The sequence below is a fragment of the Oncorhynchus masou genome, chromosome 20, assembly GCF_036934945.1.
Source record: "Oncorhynchus masou masou isolate Uvic2021 chromosome 20, UVic_Omas_1.1, whole genome shotgun sequence".
In the NCBI taxonomy this organism is placed as follows: Eukaryota; Metazoa; Chordata; class Actinopteri; order Salmoniformes; family Salmonidae; genus Oncorhynchus; species Oncorhynchus masou.
In genome coordinates this window covers 7,602,626-7,624,026 of record NC_088231.1, presented here as the reverse complement: position 1 = coordinate 7,624,026, position 21,401 = coordinate 7,602,626, and the positions used below count along the sequence as shown (strand labels likewise).

Genomic DNA, 21,401 nt, shown 5'->3' with positions numbered 1-21,401 from the left:
CAACCCAAATCAAGCACACCGGATTCTAATAATCAGCTGGTTGATGAGAGGAATCAGGTTAGTTACAATTGGGGTTGGAGCAAAAACCTACAGGAGGATAGCTCTCCAGGAACAGGGTTGGAGAACCCTCTACTACAGCCTACCAGAGCGCTCCCACCTGTCGAACCTCCTTAACCATGAAACTATTTCCGATCTTTTGTCATGACTGGATAGAGAACAGCTTGGCTTTTCAACAACAGCTTAGCTTTTCAACAATCAAGTACAGCGATTCTGTGAGGAAAGGTTGACGCCTTTATTCTCCTCTCTTACCGACAAACCAGCCGTCGTCACACTTCTCCATGACGTCCACGACGTCCCCCTCCTTCAGCTCCAGCTCATCCTCGTTACGGGGCAGATAGTTGTACAGGGCCTGGAACCTGGAACCAGGGATGTGTGAGAAACATGGCCCACGCCGCTATGGCTTTGTGATGAGATCATTATTAATGGTGGATGTTGATGTAGTCAGGTAGCCTAGCGGCTAAGAGCATTGGGCCAGTAACCGAAAGGTTGCTGGTTCGAATCCCAGAGCGGATTAGGTGAAAGATCTGCCGCGTTGCCCTTGAGCAAGGTACTTAGCCCTAATTGCTCTGAATAACAGTGAAAATAACAGGAACATGTATGTTGATGATAATGCTGACTGTAAAAGTATTTAGGAGGTTATGCTGACAGAATGTCAGACTCCAAATGAAATGCATGTAAATGTAGGACATCTGTGATGATATTGCTGATTACTAGAACAACCGATGGGGCCACAACCATGGAAATATAACCCACATAGCTACAATAATAAGATTATTATTGTTGTGTCAATGATGACGATGATTGAGATTCTACTGTTACTTACGGGTCTCCTCCACCATGGAGCAAATCCTGCACAAACTTCTGAGGGAGAGAGAGAGAGAGATAAGTAGTTTGACAAACAGTTGATATGGTGATAGAAATCCACTGCTTTGAGAGTCACACTTATCCGAATTCAATAAACCCCCAAATCCACTAACAAAAACACACCAAATCTCAAAGCTCAATCCCCTACAAAGAAAAAAATGCACTACAACGTAGTCAAACAATATCATGCACTGAAATCCAGGGGTAACAGGGTATTATTAGAGAACAAAGATTACGTTCCCCACAATGCACAGCTGCTAGTGTCACGCCCCTACCCTTTGACCTCTAAAAGGTGACATACGGGACCTTTCGGGTCGTGACGGGGCTACGGGATGGTTTACCATCGACCGTGAGGAGGTCGTGCTTAAAGGGAGGCTGAGAACCAGAAATGCGACACAACAACAAGAGACGGCCGTCAGCCTCCATTTTCAGAAAGAACAAGAGCAGCCATTTTGACCACAGAGAATCACTGGTATTGTCCCAAAGGACACCCTATTCCCTATATAATGCACAATTATTTTTACAAAGTTAAAGGTCAGTGCATTATATAGTGAATACATTGTAATTTGATACAAAAACACTTCAGTTGCAAACTCCTGAGCACTCATGCTGTATGCAAGGGCTGTCTTCCCATGTATACAAAGGCATACAGTTGAAGTCGGAAGTTTAAATACACCTTAGCCAAATACATTTAAACTCAGTTATTCACAATTCCTGAAATTTAATCATAGTAAAAAAGCCCTGTCTTAGGTCAGTTAGGATCACCGCTTTATTTTAAGAATGTGAAATGGCAGAATAATAGTTGAGAGAATTACTTATTTCAGCTTTTATTTCTTTCATCACATTCCCAGTGGGTCAGAAGTTTACATACACTCAATTAGTATTTGGTAGCATTGCCTTTAAAATTGTTTAACTTGGGTCAAACATTTCAGGTAGACTTCCACAAGCTTCCCACAATAAGTTGGGTAAATTTTGGCCCATTACTCCTGACAGGGCTGGTGTAACGGAGTCAGGTTTGTAGGCCTCCTTGTGCGTTCATCTCTAGAAGACTGAATGTGTCTCCTTCCTGAGCGGTGTGACGGCTGCGGGGTCCCATGGTGTTAATACTTGCATACAATTGTTTGTACAGATGAACATGGTATCTTCATGGGTAACGCTGCTTCGAGGGTGCTGTTGTCGTTGTGTTCCTGGTTCGAGCCCAGGTAGGAGTGAGGAGAGGTACGGAAGCTATACTGTTACACTGGAAATACTAAAGTGCCTATAAGAACATCCAAAGGTATAAGAAATACAAATGGTATAGAGAGAAATAGTCCTATAATAACTACAACCTAAAACGTCTTACCTGGGAATATTGAAGACTCATGTTAAAAGGAGCCACCATATATATATATTTCATATATTCTCATGTGCTGAGCAAGGAACTTAAACGTTAGCTTTTTTACATGGCACATATTGCACTTTTACTTTCTTCTCCAACACTTTGTTATTGCATTATTTAAACCAAATTGAACATGTTTCATTATTTATTTGAGGCTAAAATGATTTTATTGATGTATTATATTAAGTTAAAATAAGTGTTCATTCAGTATTGTTGTAATTTGTCATTATTACAAATACAAATACAAAAATACATGTAAAAAAAAAAGAAGAAATTGGCCGATTAATTGGTATCGGCTTTTTTGTCCTCCAAATCGGTATTGAAAAATCATAATCGGTCAATCTAATTATAAGTGAAATAATCTGTCCGTAAACAATTGTTGGAAAAATTACTTAGGACATCTACTTTGTGCATGGCACAACAGACTTTCCAAAACTATAGTTTGTTAACAAGAAATTTATGGAGTGGTTGAAAAACGAGTTTTAATGACTCCAACCTAAGTGTATGTAAACGTCCGACATCAACTGTACATAGTTTATACTGTATAGGTGATTTATACACCTCTTATAGGCTATACACAATACATCTAAAAGAAGCTAGCCTGGGTACACACACTGGTGCTCTCTCATTAACACTGGCATACACTGAGCATATGGGCATCTGCAACCAGGCGTCCAACATGCTGCTAAGGGTCCTGTGTGGCTCAGTCGGTAGAGCATGGCGCTTGCAACGCCAAGCGTCGTGGGTTCGATTCCCGCTGGGACCACCCATATGTAAAAGTAGTGGCCCCAGCCGACTTGTAAGTCGCTTTGGACAAAAGCGTCTGCTAAATGGGATATATATATATATATATATATATATATAATTCATTGTCATCACACAGCCGCACAACACACTTCACTGGTCCAACAGGTGATTAATACAGATTAATTAGGGCACAACACACACACACACACACACACACAGTCCGTCAGGGTTAATTTTAGTTAGCTTTTCTTATAATTTTGTATAACTCAATAAGAGCACCTGCAGTGTCTTTTACCTTGATCTTAGGAGACCTAGGTTCTGGAAAGGGTACGAGTGGAGGGGAGAGATGGAGAGGAGGAGAAGAGGGTGGAGGGGAGGATGGGCGCGCCTGTTGTGTGTCAGGGATGGGGGAGGTTGGAGGAGAGGGTTGGAGAGGAGGAGGGGAGACCAGGGCTTGACGTGAGGCCAAAAGGGAGGAAGAGGGAGGGGTGGGGGGAGGAGGAGTAGAGGATGGGCGGGAGGTAGGGAGGGGTGAGGTCGTGAGAGGCGGAGAGGTGAGAAGGGGAGAAGAGGGTGAAGGAGAAGAGAGGTAGGAGGTAGAGATGAGGGAAGTGGGGGGAGGAGAGCAGGGTGGCACAATCTGTGGCGAGGAGGAGAGGGGAATTGGGGGAGGGGTAGGAAGATGGGACAGTGGAGAGGAAGAAGGCATAGCCAGGGCTTCAGCTGGTTGTGAGGCAGAGTAAAAAGCGGGGGATGGTGAGGAGGGAGGAGAGACGGGGGGAGGGAGGAGGGTGATGGGTTCCAACTGTGCCGGGTTGCACAAAGTGCTGTGACAGCGGGACGGAAAGACATCAGCCTGGGAATGGAAGGAAAATGTGACACCAATCACACCCAGCGTCAAACCTCGAGCTGAATCAACATTCCAAAATGTAGGTTCAGTATTGAAGCATAATCAAGTAAAACGAGACAGAAAAGGCATGATGTGAAACTACGGGGGTTTAGGGTCAATTCCATTTCAATTCATGACTGAAAAGCCTCCATATATCCAAATGTACCAAAGCCCTGGTTAATCCTGTATTTTTCATTATAATAAAAACATCTTAATTCATTATCAAACTCTGTAAAACTGTTTGGAATTGGCTCGGGTTAGGTGTTAGCAAGCATGTCGTATGCTTCAACTGAGTCTGAAACCTGGTCCACACATCATGCGCTACCTCTGTTTTCAGCCCCTCTCTGTGGACAGTTACAGTACCACAGTCTACATCAATGTTCCTTTCTTCTTCCTTCTCCTCTTCTTCCCCTCCTATAGCACCCTCCTCTTCCTCAATGTACAATGTCATCGGCCTCTGAGACCCTGCCGTCCACCTAGTCACCCTTTTTGATTGGCTGTCCTGCGTGATGGACAGGGGCTGCGTAGTCACAGGCCTATGAAACTCAGACTCTAGCCTAACCCTGCTCTGTGATTCGTTGGTCAGTGCCACGGCCGGCCTGAGAACCTCCCCTCCATCTTCGTCACACATGGGCTGATCCAGGATCATAGACAACAACTGATCATAGGGATCTTCCAATTGCTGCTGAAGAGGGGGGGGTTCCGTTTCTAGTTCTAAGGATACTGGCTGAACACTTGGCCTGTACCACAGCAACAAATCTGCGGGCGTGTCCCCCGGCTCGGGTTCAGTGCAGAAGAACCCCCCTCTGCCTGCTAGGGACAGTGGTTTGTTCTGTTCACTGTCTCTTAGGCCCCTCTCTTCGAGGTATCCCAGGAAGGAGTCGGGCACGGGGGAGGCGGAGGGAGAGGAGGAGTCAGGAGGAGGGGGTGGAGAGAAAGGAGGGGCTGAGGGGGGGGAGTCTAAGTCAAACAGCCATTGCTTGACAGCCGGGCGGGAGGAGGCGAGACAACTGGATGCATTTCGTGGCGGAGGGGTGAGCCCTCGTTTGGGTGGTGCGGGAGGGGTGGCCCTCCGTTCTTGATCTTCCAGGAGAGGGAGGAAAATTGGGGGGAAGGGGGGCGGCGTGGGTGGTATGGGGTTATCGGAGGAGGGGGGGCTGAGGGTGAGGGAGAGCCACTCGCTGGTGACGGCCTGCAGACAGAGGGTCTTCACGGGAGGAGGAGGGGTGTGGGGGGAGGGGGGCGTGGAGCGAGGAGGATGGTGGTGATGGAGGGAAGGGGGGGTGGGAGTGCTGTTGAATGGCTCCGGAGGGAGAGAGAAAGAGAGAGGGGGGGATAAAAAAGCAGAGACTTACACACCAGGAGTGGAGAGGTGTGAGGGACTGAGGGAAAGAGGAGATGTGCACAAACCCATCCACACTCATTCTCCCCTGCCATCCAAACCCAACAGTACCCTCTCTCCATCTCATTTCATTCTCTCGCACGAACACACACAAACTTACTTCACCAGGCTCAAATGTTCTAAATGCATCTGGGTCCAGTTGTGTGAAGCCTCTCAATTAAAGGCATATTTTGTTTCCTTACTGTGAAAGCAGTCTATGGACAAGGAGAGACAGTCTTCCACGCTCAAAACCTCTACTAGCATTGAAATGCTATCACTCTGCGTGGGCAGGACTTCCTCTTTAAGCCATAGCATGTCGACAGCCACTTGAGACAGCATGGTACACATGTAGGTTTCTTAAAGGGGAGGTAGTAGGATCCCTAACGCATTTACAGTGCTTAGGAAAAGCTGTACACCACATCTAGAAAGAGGAAACTGTGCAAGTGACAAGACTTGCTTGATTTTTAGGCTGGATATCTCTAAAGCACTGTGACAACTGCTGATGTAAAAAGGGCTTTATTTATTTATATATATATATATATATATATATATATATATATATATATATATATATATATATATATATATATATATAATTTTTTGGAGGGGTTGATTGATTAAGGGTGGGTTGCACAAACATGGTTTAAATTCACCTAGGATTAGAGCTAAACTAGGTTTAGTAAATCTAGGTTTATAATTAATCAGAGAATGTGTTGCACCACTTCATTTTAAATCTGGATCAGTAAATCTATCATTAAAAGGTTTTAAACTATGATTAGTGACGTGTTACACCAATATACAAGGTATTTGATGAGTTGAAAACGAAGTAGCGAGCCACAAATGAGGCCACAAAGTTGCTGTTCCTTGATAAAATAAACAATGTAACGTTAGAACTACTGTAGCGCCATCACTGAAAGGTTCTCACGGGTTGGCTGATTTGAAATAAAATCCTTTATTTGCCAGTACTAGACAGAAAACTAATTTGTTAGCTTCTGCAGCTAGCCAGTTTGAACCAAGCTAGCTAGCGTACAATATCATGTATATTGTCATTACTTAACGTTATTTAGCCTTTTATTATTTGTCCGCTAGTCACCTGATCATGGCACGTCAAAGAAGTTCACATTTCTCCTCTTATGAAAAAAAAAACCTCTTGTCGGAACTGATGGAGGAATTTAGTAACGTAGTGGAGGATAAAAAGACAGACAAAACCACTGTCAAAAATAAGGAAGACACCTGGGCCATTTTAATCTAGGTTTAAAGTGAAAACTACATTTAGATTAGAGGAAGGATTTCATTCACGTAGAATTCATTTAAAAACTAGGTTTAAAATGTGGTGTAACAAGATTAATAGATAAACTTTGATTTAACCCAGATAATCCATGTTGGTGCAACTCACCCTAAGACTTAAAGGTAGTTTCAGTGAAATGACATCATTATACACAGCGGGGAAACTTGCTGCTCACTGACATAAACAACAACAGACTGTCACTATTGGCTTACTCCAGTTTGGACTGGACTAAGCCGTGTGTGGACTAATACAATATTCTTCTTCTTCTGTCCCTACCTTGGTGGGCGTGGAGCCCTGTGTCCTGCTGCTGGGGTAGCCGTGTGGGTCTGGGTGGTGGGAGGGGGCGGGGCTCTTGGAGGGCGAGCGTTTGACGATGTCTATGTAGGCCACAGGGAAGATGCCCTGCTTGGTGGTGTCTGGGATGTTCCCCTCGTACCAGTTCTGGTCCACCTGTCTCAGCAAGATTACCCTCTCACCCTGCAGATTATATACACAGACAGGCAGACACACACACACACACGGAAATGAAGACACATCAGTGAACAGACATGCGCATTGAATCATGCACAATCACACCAACACACACGCACAAATTTGTGCACACACACACCTTACCTTGCGGAGGGACAGCTCCACGTTTGTGTCAGCGTTGAAATTGTAACGGGCCACCCCCTCCCCGATCTCTCTGACGTGTGCTGGTGGAGGAGGCCTAATCGGCTGCTGCTTGTCTGGCAACGGCATCTTCTGTGTATGTGGAGAGAGTGGGGAGAGTATAGGTCCAAGAAGTAATCAATTAAACTGCACACAAAGCTGGGTGGTTGACAACACACACACCTAGACATTCACACAACATAATCATTATCATCTGACACACACACACACGGCAGGTAGCCTAGCTGTTAAGAGTGTTGGGCCAGTAACCGAAAGGTCACTGGTTCAAATCCCCTGGGACGGCAAGGTGGAAAAATCTGTCTCGAGCAAGGCCGTTAACCCCCAACAACTCCTCTCCGGCGCTGATTCAGAGGGGTTGGATTAAATGCGGAAGACATTTCGGTTGAAAGCATTTAGTTGCGCAACTGACTAGGTATCCCCCTTTCCTTTCACCTCATACACGCTCAATGTGCTCTACCTCTATGTAGGAGATGGGGAAGATGCCCAGGCGTCCGCGGTGCTCCCCCTCGTACCAGTTGCTGTCAATCTGTCTGATGATGTTCACCGCGTCGCCCTTCTTGAACGTCAGCTCTCTGAAACAACGGTCACAAGATGCTTCTTAACCCCCAAACAGCTTGGTCCCGTGTTTGGAAAACCGGCTACCAATGACATGTAATTGACTATATGTGGCCCATGCAGGAATCAAACCCAAAACCCTGGTGTTGGCAGCACTGTGTTGAAAGGGTACAAACATTAAGTCACTGGAATCATCCATGTGACATTGTTAACCAGCCAGGCACTAGTCTCAAGCCCAGACTCGAGCCGTGTTAAAGCCAGAACATTGGAACATTGTGGGAGGCAACCTCAATGTCTAGAGCGACTAGCCAAGCACCATTTTAGTATGAAGAGCAATGGGGGCAACAATCGTCCATGCACGCCTTTCAAGGTAGGGAAATGATTAAGCAGCGGATGTGAAGGTAAGCAAGTCACTGCTTTTTAAACCTAAAATGCATTACCCACTGCACAATACCAGTGTCTAAAGCCATTTTCTACGTTCCCTAGTAAAAAAAGAAGAGTCCTAGAAAACTGATTCATCTTTTTGATAAAACATATAATAATCACAGTTTTCACCTGTAGACACTGGAATGGGCTGGAGATAATGAATGAGGTTATTGCCCACAACTGAGGTTAACCTTGGCCCCCTCAAAGAAAAGCGGGCTGTCTGTTTCAAGCGTTGTGCATGCCCAGCCTACTTGCTTGCAAACCAGTGCAGCACATACCGGGGTCCCTGTATCTCCTCTCCACACACGCATTTCATTGCATTCAGTCACTTTACTCACTTAGCGGTCTGTGCCTTAAAGTCATATATAGCTCTGGCAGGCTGTTTCTGATGGAGGAGAGAGAAGAGAATGAGTTGGGTCATCTGCTTATGGGAGACCTATGAAGATGAGAGTGAGAGAGTGATGTATAAAGAGAGAGCGATAGATAAAGAGATAAAGAGAGAGAGAGCGAGAGAGAGAGAGAGAGAAAGAGCGAGAGAGATAAAGAGAGAGCGAGAGAGATAGAGAGAGAGCGCGAGAGAGATAAAGAGAGAGCGCGAGAGAGATAAAGAGAGAGCGCGAGAGAGATAAAGAGAGAGCGCGAGAGAGATAAAGAGAGCGCGCGAGAGAGATAAAGAGAGCGCGCGAGAGAGATAAAGAGAGCGCGCGAGAGAGATAAAGAGAGCGCGCGAGAGAGATAAAGAGAGCGCGCGAGAGAGATAAAGAGAGCGCGAGAGAGATAAAGAGAGCGCGCGAGACAGATAAAGAGAGCGCGCGAGAGAGATAAAGAGAGCGCGCGAGAGAGATAAAGAGAGCGCGCGAGAGAGATAAAGAGAGCGCGAGAGAGATAAAGAGAGCGCGCGAGAGAGATAAAGAGAGCGCGCGAGAGAGATAAAGAGAGCGCGCGAGAGAGATAAAGAGAGCGCGAGAGAGATAAAGAGAGCGCGCGAGAGAGATAAAGAGAGCGCGAGAGAGATAAAGAGAGCGCGAGAGAGATAAAGAGAGCGCGCGAGAGAGATAAAGAGAGCGCGAGAGAGATAAAGAGAGCGCGCGAGAGAGATAAAGAGAGCGCGCGAGAGAGATAAAGAGAGCGCGCGAGAGAGATAAAGAGAGCGCGCGAGAGAGATAAAGAGAGCACGCGAGAGAGATAAAGAGAGCGCGCGAGAGAGATAAAGAGAGCGCGAGAGAGATAGAGAGCGCGAGAGAGATAGAGAGCGCGAGAGAGATAAAGAGAGAGAGCGAGAGAGATAGAGAGAGCGAAAGAGATATTAAGAGCGAGATATATAAAGAGAGATATAAAGAGATGTAAAGAGAGAGAAAGAAAGAGAGATAAAAAGAGATATAGAGAAAGAGAGCAAGAGGGACATAGCAAGAAAGAGCAAGAGGGAGAAAGAGAAAGCGAGAGGTGAAGAGAGAGAGGGAGAGCGAGCGAGGTAAAGAGAAAGAGAGCAGCCATGTGTTACTAGATATGATACAATTATGTTGAAATGTAAAGCTTATCAGGACAGTGAAATTATTCTATTTGAATCAATCAAGTACGAGGTAGAGAAGAAAACCATTAGTACTTTGTAATAGCCTGCTAAAAATAAAATACTTCTTCTAAATAGGAGTACCAGTGTTTCCCTTTGCATTGAATAGACGGGGTATCTAGCACTTTGGACCCCACTTAAAAGAATGTGGCTTCAATTGATTTCAATTGAAAATGTTGCGGATTTAATGCGCCCCGCCTGCAAAATAAGTCAACTATGGGAAACACTGGGATGTACTGGTTTAGCTAGTCTCATTCATCATCAAAGTTAGCCTGGAAAATCAAAGTTATGGTTTGGCTACCTCTCTGTCCGGGGTGGCTCGTCTGGTCTGCCCCCCTCCCCCGTCGCTGGTGGTTGTGTTGTACCCCCTGGAGGCATCCTGCTCTGTGAGGGGGAACAGCACAGGGGTCAAGGGTTATCATAAGGGTCAACAAAACAGTGTTGCCATGGCGATGGGACGACACGTGCACAGCGACGCCAGGAGGCATGTTCAGAAGGGCGAAAACGTTACAGCATGCTCAGATAGAAATGCATTGTGCAGAAACTGACATGATCGTCTTTTATGCAGAATATCATGTTGGCTTTATCTGTTACATTTCCCATGGGAGGATTCCGAAGGGTGAAATGTGCAGAACGTTGCAGGTGGAAATGCAATATAATAGAGCTGACACAATTGTCTATTCTCCATGATCAAAAGAGGAATGTCTATTCTAGTCAATATATTCTGTGTCTTAGCGTTCTGTAGCGTTGCGCCTCCCTGAGTAAACCACGTTGGTTTACGCAATGGGTGATGATGTCATTCAGGGTAGTGATGTCATCCAGGAAATGAGTGTCGGGCAGGAAATGACAAAATAAAAGTATAATAAATTAAAATGCATTTTATTTCCATTTCAGGGAAAACACATGGTTCGGATAGTGTAGCACAGTATGATTAAAAGCATGCCCACGTCACAAAACGAGAACAGAACATTTGAACAGAAGAGCACAGAAGGAGAAGTCATTCATACCAGCAAGCACATACAGTGAGCTCCAAAAGTATTGGGACAGTGACAATTGTTGTTGTTGTTGTTTTGTCCCAATCATTCTGGAGCTCACCGTATTCCCCAAAAAATAACGAATCCAATTGATAAACAATCCATATCGGGATGTCTCATGGTCTGACAAACACCGCTGTAGCTCGGCCACCTTCCACTGCAGAAGGCCACCGTAAGAGGATGCGGTGGATGGAGACGCAGCCCGTGCAATATCGCTAGCTAAAGGCGACGGATTTCGACTGGGATTCTTTTATTATGTTACTTAGATTGACGAACGGGTGACTTTTGAGACTCTTAAGGATTAAACTCATAGTCATTGTATCATTTCAAATCCAAAGTGTACACTTGCTGGAGTACAGAGCCCAAACAACAATGGTGTCACTGTCCCAACACTTTGAGCTCGCTGTACATTCCAAAAATATATTCATCCAATTGATAAACCATCCCTGACAAAATCATAAATGCAAGTGGTTCAACATAACAAGGTACGTACTAAAGGGGAGTGAAACAATATACCAAAAACAACCGGGACACAAGCAGCTAAAAGAGAAATGCCGACAATAACACAACATACATCTCAGTAAACAACACAATCCTTTAACCATATAAGGGAATGAAGAGGAAGCATGCGGTCCCTGGGTGTCTTGAGGATGAGCCAATAGGAACAGGGCTTCTTTAACCTCAGCTCTGTTCATTGGCCCGTTGCTGAAGCACAGTGACAGGTAGGAGGGGAGGTGGTCACAGTCAGGCAGTGCTGGGGAGAGTCGAGCAGGGAGATGATGGACTGAGGGCTGGTGTGTGTGCGTGTGTTTGTAGTACAAGTGTGTGTGTATATATATATATGTGTGTGCATGCTCCACCTGCGTTGCCTGGCTCCTCTCCAAAGTCGTTGTTATTGGAGGCATCTGTATGGAGACTATAAGAGGTACTTAGCGGCGACTGTAGCCGCGGTGACGAGCTGTACCCCGTGGGACTCCCGTCGGGGTACGAGGAGCTCGAGGAGGGACCCCCCTTGCGGCTCCCCCTCTGTCCCCGCAACGAGGAGCTCCTCTCGGGCACATCCGGGAGGATCTCAGCCAGTAGCCTCCGGAGGATGCTATCGTCTGGTAGCCTAGCGCCGCTCCGGCCTCGCTCCGCTTGGATGTGTTCATAGATATCCCTCAAAGCCGCATCCAAAGCTTCATAGACGGCTTCTTTAGACTTGGGCCGGGTACTTCGACCTCCACTACTCCTTCTCGAAGTGGGTGGAGAATCACCCTTTTTCCTTCGGAAAGGCACGGGACTGATGAGGAAGGCCAGTTTGGACATCCCCTGCTGGGTTTGGGCTGCTTGGGACGAGGGGGGTAGGCCATGGTGGTCCCCTCCGCTCCCTCCCCTTCCCCCGTGTCTGGTTTGCTGTGTCTGGGGGGGTTTCTGCCGGAGCTCCTGACGGGCCTGCTCCCGCTCGTGGCGCAGCATAGTGGTAAAGCGGGTGTTGGAGGCCGGGCAGCGTCCTTTACACGAGCTGATGAGGTGACGGTGCTGGTAGCCCTGACCCTGACCGAGAGACTGATGACTGGGGTTGTGGTGGCTGTGGCTGTGACTGTGGTGGTGTCGAAGGTGGTGGTGGGAGGAGGGGCCGTAGAAGCTCTCGACTGACGAGGTGAGCGAGCAGTGGTCGAAGTCGCTCTCGCTGCAGAAGGAGGATCCTTCGACTTGGACAAAGTCACTGAGGTCCGAGGCGGCTGCATCCTGCTCTGACTCAGAGTACTCGGCCCCCGGGACAGTGGCGCGTGGATAAACGAGGGGATCGGGGAAATGGCGGTGGTGGGGGTCCAGAGCGAGGCGGGGCTGACCCTCGGGCGGGTTCCTTGCCCCCTGGTGATGGTGGTCAAATGTGTGATGGGACGTCCCGTTACCATTCCCATTGTTAATGTCTTCTTCTAGCAGAGACTCAATGGAGAAACGGCGTTTGGGGTACCCGGGTGTCTCCCTGCCCCCGCCGCCTCCTCCCCCGCTACTACTGGCGCGGGACGATGACCCGCCGGGTGTGGTTGCGCCAGATGGGACCTCGCTATCTCCCAAGTCGGGCATGGACTTGGACTTCTGGATGAGTTGCTCGTACGTGGAGATGCGCATTGGCACCGTATCGCGAGGAACCTCCAGGCCCCACGACGGCCCCCAGGGGGAGAGTTTTCGGGGGAAGAGGTGCGGCTGGCGCTCCAGTTCCAGGATGCGGGCACGGACCGAGCGGATGACGTCAGAGGGTAGCAGCTGGGCGCGGTCGATGTGGTGCATCTTGCGGTAGAGCTTCAGGAAGCCTGGCGCGTCGTGGGCACGTCGCCGGTGCGGGCGAGGCAAGGAGCGAGTAGAGGACGATGCGGTTTGCCCCAATGGGTTGTCGAATACCAGTGACCCGGCGCTCTCTGAACGGGTAGCCTTGTGCCCGCCGGTGCCCCCTGGGTGCCCGTCGTTGAGCAGGTTGTCGCAGCTACGCGACTTCAGCTTTGCGGGCGAGGGCGGCGCGTCTTCTGTGCTGCTCCATGTCTCGGCGTCCTGCCGCCGCGTCTGCCAGCCGTTCTTGAAGCAGATGGCGCGCTTGAGGGGCGAGGAGGGCGAAGAGGCTCCCCCCGGGTTGGCATCGTCGTCGTAGCGACGGTGGGCGAGGTTGGAGGGCATGGGGGAGAGAGGGGAGCACAGGTACGGGCCCGGGGAAGAGCTCAAACGGGGGGAGTAGGTCATTTCGCACGTGTCCCCACCTTTCAGACAATTCCATAAACCAGAGCAGCGTGGTAGAGAGGAAAAGAGGAGGAGGATATTAACCACGCAGAGAGAGAGAGAGGAATACAGAGATAAAGAAATACAGAAGGAGAAATAGAGGCTATAACAGAACACTTGAACATACTGTAGCCTTCATCATGCAATGGTGGAGAGAGGGTGAGAACGAGAGTGAAGCTAAAATGGAGCACTTGAACATCAGTACCATTGTGTCAAACACAGAGGACAATGGTGGAGAGATTTACATTTACACATCTCTCATCCTTTTCACAATATACTATACAATGAGTGTACAAAACATTAAGAACACCTGCTCTTTCCATGACAGACTGACCAGGTGAAAACTATGATCACTTACTGATGTCACTCATTAAATCCACTTCACGGTAGATGAAGGGGAGGACACATGTTAAAGAAAGATTTTTATGAGACATGAATTGTGTGTGTGTGCCATTCAGAGGGTGAATGGGCAAGACAAAAGATTGAAGTGCCTTTGAAAGAGGTATGGTAGTAGGTGACAGGAGCATCGGTTTGTTTCAAGAACTGCAACGCTGCTGGGTTTTTCACACTCAACAGTTTCCCCGTGTGTATCAAGAATGGTCCACCGCCCACAGGACATCCAGTCAACTTGACACAACTGTGGGAAGCATTGGAGTCAACATGGGCCAGCATCCCTGTGGAACACTTTCAACACCTTGTAGAGTCCGTGCCCCCGACTATTTGAGGCTGTTCTGAGGACAAAAAGGGGGGCTGCAACTCAATGTTAGGAAGGTGTTCTTAAATGTTTTGTCAGTGTACATGCAACAGGGACAGATGTACAACTGACAAAGGCAGACAACGAAAAGATGACAAAACAGTACCGCTAATCTTTTCTGTGGTCACCCCACTATGAGAGAGGAAACCTGTGGACATAATGAGCGTAATTAGACAACACAACACTACACAACAGACTTTGTTTCCCAATCCATTCCTGGGGGGATCCAGCCCAGTACTAACACACCTCATTCGACTAATCAACAGCGTAGTAACATGTTGATTTGTCGATTTGTTCGGGACAAGTGTTAGCGCTAACCTGGAATCCTAGCGGATTTGCTCTGTTGGCTATGTTAGCGCTGGGCTAGGACAAAAATGTGCAACCCCTGAATTGGAATGAGAAACACTGAGTTAGAACGTTCCCATTAGCTCGTGGAACATGGCTGTTTGTTTACAGTGTCAACACAAGGCTATTTAGACTGGGTTGGATGCTCCTTGACCTGGAAGAGGCTCTCAGCATAGCGTGAGAAGAGGAAATTAGTCTCTCAGTGGGCTTGTGTACTGTCTGATTGCTGTCGGGTATAGAGTGAGGGAGCGCAGAGAATGTGTGTGTTTATGAATGCTTGTACATCTGCAAGAGGGAGGTTGTTAAGATTGAGATTGTGTGCGAGTGTGTTTTTGTGTGTATGTGCGCGTTTGAGAATGCTTATACATCGGAAGAGAGAGAGGTTGAGTGTATTGTATGTGTGTGTGTGTGTGTGTGTGTGTATCCTTCATGGGTTTTTCATTCATGGCCAGTTTCCTCAGGGTGCAGGCTCTATAGGGATCCAGTGTGTGTGTATATGCCTATGATTGTGTGAGTGTGCGTGTGTACATACGTCTCTCTGTTTGCATTGTGTGTGTGTGTGTGTGTGTGTGTGTGTGTGTGTGTGTGTGTGTGTGTGTGTGTGTGTGTGTGTGTGTGTGTGTGTACCTTTGACTCTGGAGGGGGAGGAGGGGGAGGAGCGGATGGCAGGTTTCCTCAGTGTGCTGCAGCCTTTGTAAGGGTCCGGTGGTTTTGGGGAGACCTGGTTCTTGCCCTGGTCACCTGACGGCTCCGACTTCCTCCTCTTCCTGTAGTCACTGGCAGCACTGGAACACAAAGTGATAGAACACACGGTTTTAAAGCCACCTTCCACAGTCTGTCACCTGTTCAGCCATCATTTCTAAAATCAGTCATTACTTTAAGGAAGTATGTTTTCAAACGATTCGAACAGGGCCTGTGTTTCAGCCCAACGACGGCCCCACCGCTTGGTTTGGAACAGAATGAGATGCATCGATGGGAAATGTATGCCAAATACTCTCGCACTTAATTCATATTTCAATTCAAGGAAATATTACAGATTGTTCCTTTGACCCAGTTCTTTAATTATCCTGGGTTATAATTCCCTCTGGTATAATGGCGTTCACCGCCTTTTCGTGGTTCAACAAAGAGACCCTTAAGGAACAAAAGAAAGTGGTAAAATAGAGCTTTAAAAGAACAAAGCTCATTTGTTGAACATTACCAACTTATGAAAAAAAAAACGTTCTCATCACCGTCAATTCAATTCACACTAGGATGACGTAGCATGACTGCTATTGTTCCTTAAAAACGCCCTAGACCTGCGCCAGAGTCCCGACTCCAGACTACACATGACCGCTGGAGACGAAAGAGGAGTCGAACCCAGGGTCGGCCGACTGGCTGTGCCTTTCCTATATGTAAACCTCTCCCAATCTAGTTCTTAACTGCCCCGTCAATAAAAAAAAGATCAAGACTTCTAGTGTGGGTTAACCAGGCTACTAGACTTTCAACTATACTGAATTCAATCCCAGTCAGCCTTCCATGAATAACATGGGTTATTCATGACTTCCTCTTTTCGACCGTCCCTTTCACTCAGAGCAAATTGAACCGATTAAGCCTAGCATCTGTGAAAGGGAATGGGAGGAGGAGGGGAGGAGAAGAGAAGGGGGGACAAGGTTGAAGGGCAGAATCAATAGGCTGAGTGGATAATGTATGCAGGGTTGGGGAGGAGGGGGGGGGTATGTGTGGAGAGTCACCGTCACACAGAGTTTGGGACACCACGCCGCAACACGACATGGCCTATTGCTGGTGTGAAAGAAAGAGAGCGAGAGGGAGGAGGGGGAGAGAGCGATGCAGAGAATAAAAGAGAGAGAGAGAATTGAAGACTCACCTCGCCGGCCTCTCTGGAACCCGGTCAGCAGTGGGAGTGAAGTACAGCGACGTCTGAAAGAGGGCAGACAACAAAAGGGAGGGAGAGGAAGAGTGAGCGCAGCGCGAACAAAGACTGGTGGAGGTGGCGGCGGTGGGAGACACAATGCTCAGCTCGCACACCGCCGCGCCCTCACGCTCAAAACGCTCCCCCGGCTTATGGCGTGATGGAGGTAGGTTCCACATGGCGTGTGTATGGAATCTCCAATGGGCCTACCGGTTGGCGCTGGGACCGCTGATTCTGTTGATCTCTGACCGTGGTCTGTTTGAGGGGTTCGTTCAGGAGGGAGAAAGGGGCATGAGTGAAGTGATGCACTATAAAGGGTAGCGTGAGGGAGGGGCTCTATCACGCTTTCCGTCTTGGCGATGAAGACGCGCCCCTGGAAGACCCAAAACGGACTCTTTGGATCATAGGATTGGCTCCATGTGGTAACAAAGCATAAAGCACAGCCGTTTCTACCCTATGATACAGACCTGAGCCCTTTGCTGATCTAGGATCAGGTCCTCCTTGTTCATATCATCTTATTATTATTTTTTGATTCCAACAGGAAAACTGATCCTAGATCAGCAGATACATATTAAATCCCAAAAGGACACCTACTCAAATACGAGCTTCACATCTGACATGATAGGCATGGGTTGATAGCAATTTATACAGTCCTGAGATTCACGTCAATAATAAGCTGTCAATAGATCAACTGGAGAGTGAGCGAGAGAGAGATGCATTGATAGACAGATAGTGAAGAGAGATAGCGAGAGCGAGATCACGATGAGAGCTAGATTTTCTTGTATAACGGTCATCCATATTGGAAATACATAAGAGCAGTACTGTCTATGCTGTTATGTTTCAGAAATAAGGCCAGAGCAGGTGTGCTACTTACTGTACATGGCCAATATACCACGGCGAGGGGCTGTGCTGCTGTACGACACAACGTGAAGTGCCTGGATACAGCCCTTCGCCGCGGTATATTGGCCACCACCCCCGTTATAACTATGATAAACCGGTTACAAATTTAATTAGAACTGTCAAATCAGCATTTAGGGCTCGAACCACCCGGTTTACATCTAGTAATAACACACTGAATTGAGTCACTAGCAAAGAGGCCGTTGTAGATGCTGATACAATAAAGAGATGACTGACTGATAAATGACATAGGACTGATACGGATGCTGAAAGATGAGGCCATATGAAAAGGTCCTGCTGTGGTGTACTACACATGGCGACAACCGTCCCCAATCAGTCATCTAGTTACAAGGTTACATTCGGTACTGTGTAATTATGGTGTAGGTACACATTGTGCCTGTGTTGACGTACGGTAGCCTAATAAAATGCATAGTCACAGTACGTCTGGGAGTTTGCATCCAAATCACACAACACGCAGAGTTTAGTAATAAAGCAATCTAAGGCCACAATTGTTTAGCGAGGTTTGCGTTCAACTCTTGCCAGTCTGTTTGTACTCTCTTGCCAACTTCTTATGGAGTTGCCGTGTCTAGGGTTGCAAGATTCCAGGTCTCTTTCCCACAATCCACTAGTTTCCAGAGATCCTGGTTAGAGGATTCCTGGATTTCCTACTTATTCCCTCGATATTCCAGGAATCTTCCAACCAGGATTTCTGGAAAAAAATAGAATTTTTGGGAAAGTTACCAGGATTTTGCAACCTTAGTCATGCCTAACATGTTTGGCGTGACAAGGAGTTGGCAAAAAAGCACAAAATTATCTGGAACCAGGCTATTCAGGCTAACTCCCACCCAATCCTCCCATTCCCACGATGCTCATGAATGCCAACGTTTACCTCGGTGAGTCGGCGAGGGCAGATGTCTGGATTATAATCCAGACGTTTTTTAGGAGGCTTGAGCCCCAATCAGCGGTGAGGAGGAAGAGGAGGAGGAAGAGGAGGTGGTGAAGATGGAGTGGTGGTGGAGGAGGAGAGGAAGTGGTGTCATGGGGAGAAAAAACAACAAAAAACGAGAGGAAAGTGACATCCGTTAGAGCACACAGAGGAACTGAAGACTGACGAGTTTGACGCACACACACACACACACACACACACACACACACGTACATATTATGCACACAAACACATATTGCAGTAATGATTAAGCACACATCTTGTACATTATGTTAGCTCCAACACACACTCACTACTGCTAGGCACATCTACAAACCCATAACCATAAAGCAACACACACACAGATTGTGAGAGCAAGAGGCAGAAAGCAGAACTAAGGACATAAGGCACTAGAGAGCAGTGATTCGGTTGTGGAGACGGACGAGCTAATACATGACATTGGTGGAACCATCCGTCTCAAAACTAACCTCCAGCCATGTGCATTAAGGAACCTTTTCTATCTTTCTCAGAGTGTGTTGTCTTGGGTTTATTCAAGTGGTGGGGTCAGGGTGCAACAGAAAGAATATTACAGCTAGAAATGTGATATATAAAATCTGATCATTCCTTATTCTGCATGACATCAGAGTCGTGTCTTTTCTAGACTGCATATTTCTAGCTGAACAGTCGGAATAAGTCCATTTCCTCAACCTAACAACAGACCGTCAAACAGAGTGTTTCTCGCCCTTCTCCCCCAAAGTGTACACTTCCTCTCGTTTATTTCAAAGGAATGGGACTGGTGCAAGGAATATGGTGGAAAACAGGAACTCAATCCAGCCCAAGTTTACACCAACCCAATACCTTTAATGCCTTAGGTTGCCTAAATTTGAGGAGGAGTGAATGAGTTGACAATTTGGGAGAAGGGGTAGAGACCAAAATGTCTAAACTGGCTAACAGAAACAAACCACACAAGCTGCAACATACAAGAGGAGCATGAAGAACGGTGCAGAACGATGCTCTGACCAGATGCTGCTGATTCATTTGTCGATTTTAATTAGCATGTTATTTCGATTGATTTCTGTTCTGCTCAGTTCTACCGGCTGCTCCACTAGCTTATCAACAGCGGTAAGCACAAACTGCAAAACAACCTGAATTTTGCTGGTGAAAAATAGGAAATTATACAATGTAGGAAGAGAGGTATCCCTTAGTAGGAGGATTTTTGTGGTAAAAGGACCAATCCATGTTAACTTGGGACTTCGTTTTGTTTTGCAGTGTTTCGAGCTTTCAACGTGTCGCGAGGCCAGCTGATAACGAGACAGCAACACTATGCTAAACCAACTCACCAAGATGCAGAGACACAAGAAGACCAGTCACAAGGAGCTACACAACAGACAACCACCACAGTGACCACCACAGCACCCAGCAGCCAAAGCAACTACAACAGGAAGGACCACAGACTCCGCTCCTGGTGCGCATGCCTTTGTTCCAACTCAGCACTAACACACCGGATTCGACCAATCTCTGTCCAGACTGAAGACCGTTGACTCATTATGCGTTAGTGTCGGGTTGCGAAATAAAACAAACAGCCTTTCGTTGAATCAGGTGCGTTTACTGCTGGGCTGGAAGAAAAGCCTGTACACCCACTAGCTCTCCAGTCCGAGACTTGGACGACATTATTCCCACCCAGCTACAGCCGGGGTGAAGACTGAACGGGTAGAGGGGAGTGGGGTATACCTAAGGCTGGGGGTGCCTAGGTGGGAGTTACGGGCCCTCACTTACCGGACGGCCGAACTCCAGCTCGGAAAAGAACTTATACCAAGGCTCGTTCTCTAAATCTATGTCATCTGGGTTTAGCTTATAGGTCTGGAGAGAGCGGAGAGTGACAAAGAAAGAGGGAGGGAGAGAGAGAGAGAGAGAGGAGGAAGAGAAAGCACAGAGTGATATGGATCTCGTGGTTAGGATAGGGGTGTGCAGCGCACGGCTGCAGGGGTTGAAGGGTAAAGAAGAGTGGGTCCAGATGGAGAGTTTAACACCAGGGTAAAGAGACAAAAACAGTGTTGTTACCGGGTCACACACACACACACACACACACACCATTACACAAATCATTTTACCTCGCTACTTGTCACATTTCTCATTCAGATAATGGAAAAAGGGATACAAAGTTGAATGGGTTGTAGGAGAACGGTCAAGTAAACTGAGCGGTAAAGATAGAACATTGGCTCATCAAGTGTCCTGAGGTGAAGAGACTAAACTGCATCACCATCTGTTGAACAGTCCTGTATGATGTGTCTTTGCTGCCTTGAGCTTGTGACGCCACACAGTCATTCACTATAAAGCGCCAAAGCAGAGCAGAGAAAGTGTTGTGTAATGTGCAAACTAATCCAGCAGAGGGCAACATCTCCCTGTCATAAAGCCCTGTACAACTCTGGTTCATGTCAGCACACCTGGGCCACGTTCAAGTAGCCAAACATGATCAAACGTTGCAGATAGAAATTCCACGAACAGAGCCAACGCGATTCCTTATTCTACATGTCAGAGAGTCATGTTTGTTCTCCAAAGTACATTTCTATCTGGATGTTTCAAAACGTTAGGAACTGACGAAACGCGCCCCCACAGTTGAGCGCCAAACGGTCTTTCGAGGTTCGTTTGCTCTCGTTTGGTGGGTGTGACCTGATCAATATGGTCGTGACCATTTTGAAATTGTGTAGCACACCATACGAAATCACCCTCTGGGCAATTACAATCACACCATTCAACTGAATGTTCAGAACAGCACCATATCCACTGAATTAAACGTCCCACACCACTGCATCCTGCTGAACGTGTTCCTGAGTAAGTTTAACTGTTAATACACTGCTCAAGAAAATAAACGGAACACTAAAATAACATCCTAGATCTGAATGAATGAAATATTCTTATTGAATACTTTTTTCTTTACATAGTTGAATGTGCT

At 47.2% G+C, this 21,401-nt stretch overlaps 1 protein-coding gene across 1 annotated transcript in view; it reads right to left on the bottom strand.

The window, feature by feature from the left end:
• Positions 1-21,401, bottom strand: part of sorbs2a (sorbin and SH3 domain containing 2a) — a 105,035-nt gene that overhangs the window by 3,541 nt on the left and 80,093 nt on the right. The window contains exons 14-25 of the mRNA XM_064926175.1: positions 20,225-20,308; positions 18,413-18,469; positions 16,582-16,634; positions 15,345-15,502; positions 11,713-13,599; positions 10,129-10,220; positions 8,599-8,696; positions 7,737-7,851; positions 7,223-7,351; positions 6,884-7,084; positions 884-921; positions 310-416 (exon numbers count right to left, since the gene is read on the bottom strand). Of these exons, the coding sequence (XP_064782247.1) occupies positions 310-416; positions 884-921; positions 6,884-7,084; positions 7,223-7,351; positions 7,737-7,851; positions 8,599-8,696; positions 10,129-10,220; positions 11,713-13,599; positions 15,345-15,502; positions 16,582-16,634; positions 18,413-18,469; positions 20,225-20,308 (3,019 nt within the window). The remainder of the gene's footprint in view (positions 1-309; positions 417-883; positions 922-6,883; positions 7,085-7,222; positions 7,352-7,736; positions 7,852-8,598; positions 8,697-10,128; positions 10,221-11,712; positions 13,600-15,344; positions 15,503-16,581; positions 16,635-18,412; positions 18,470-20,224; positions 20,309-21,401) is intronic.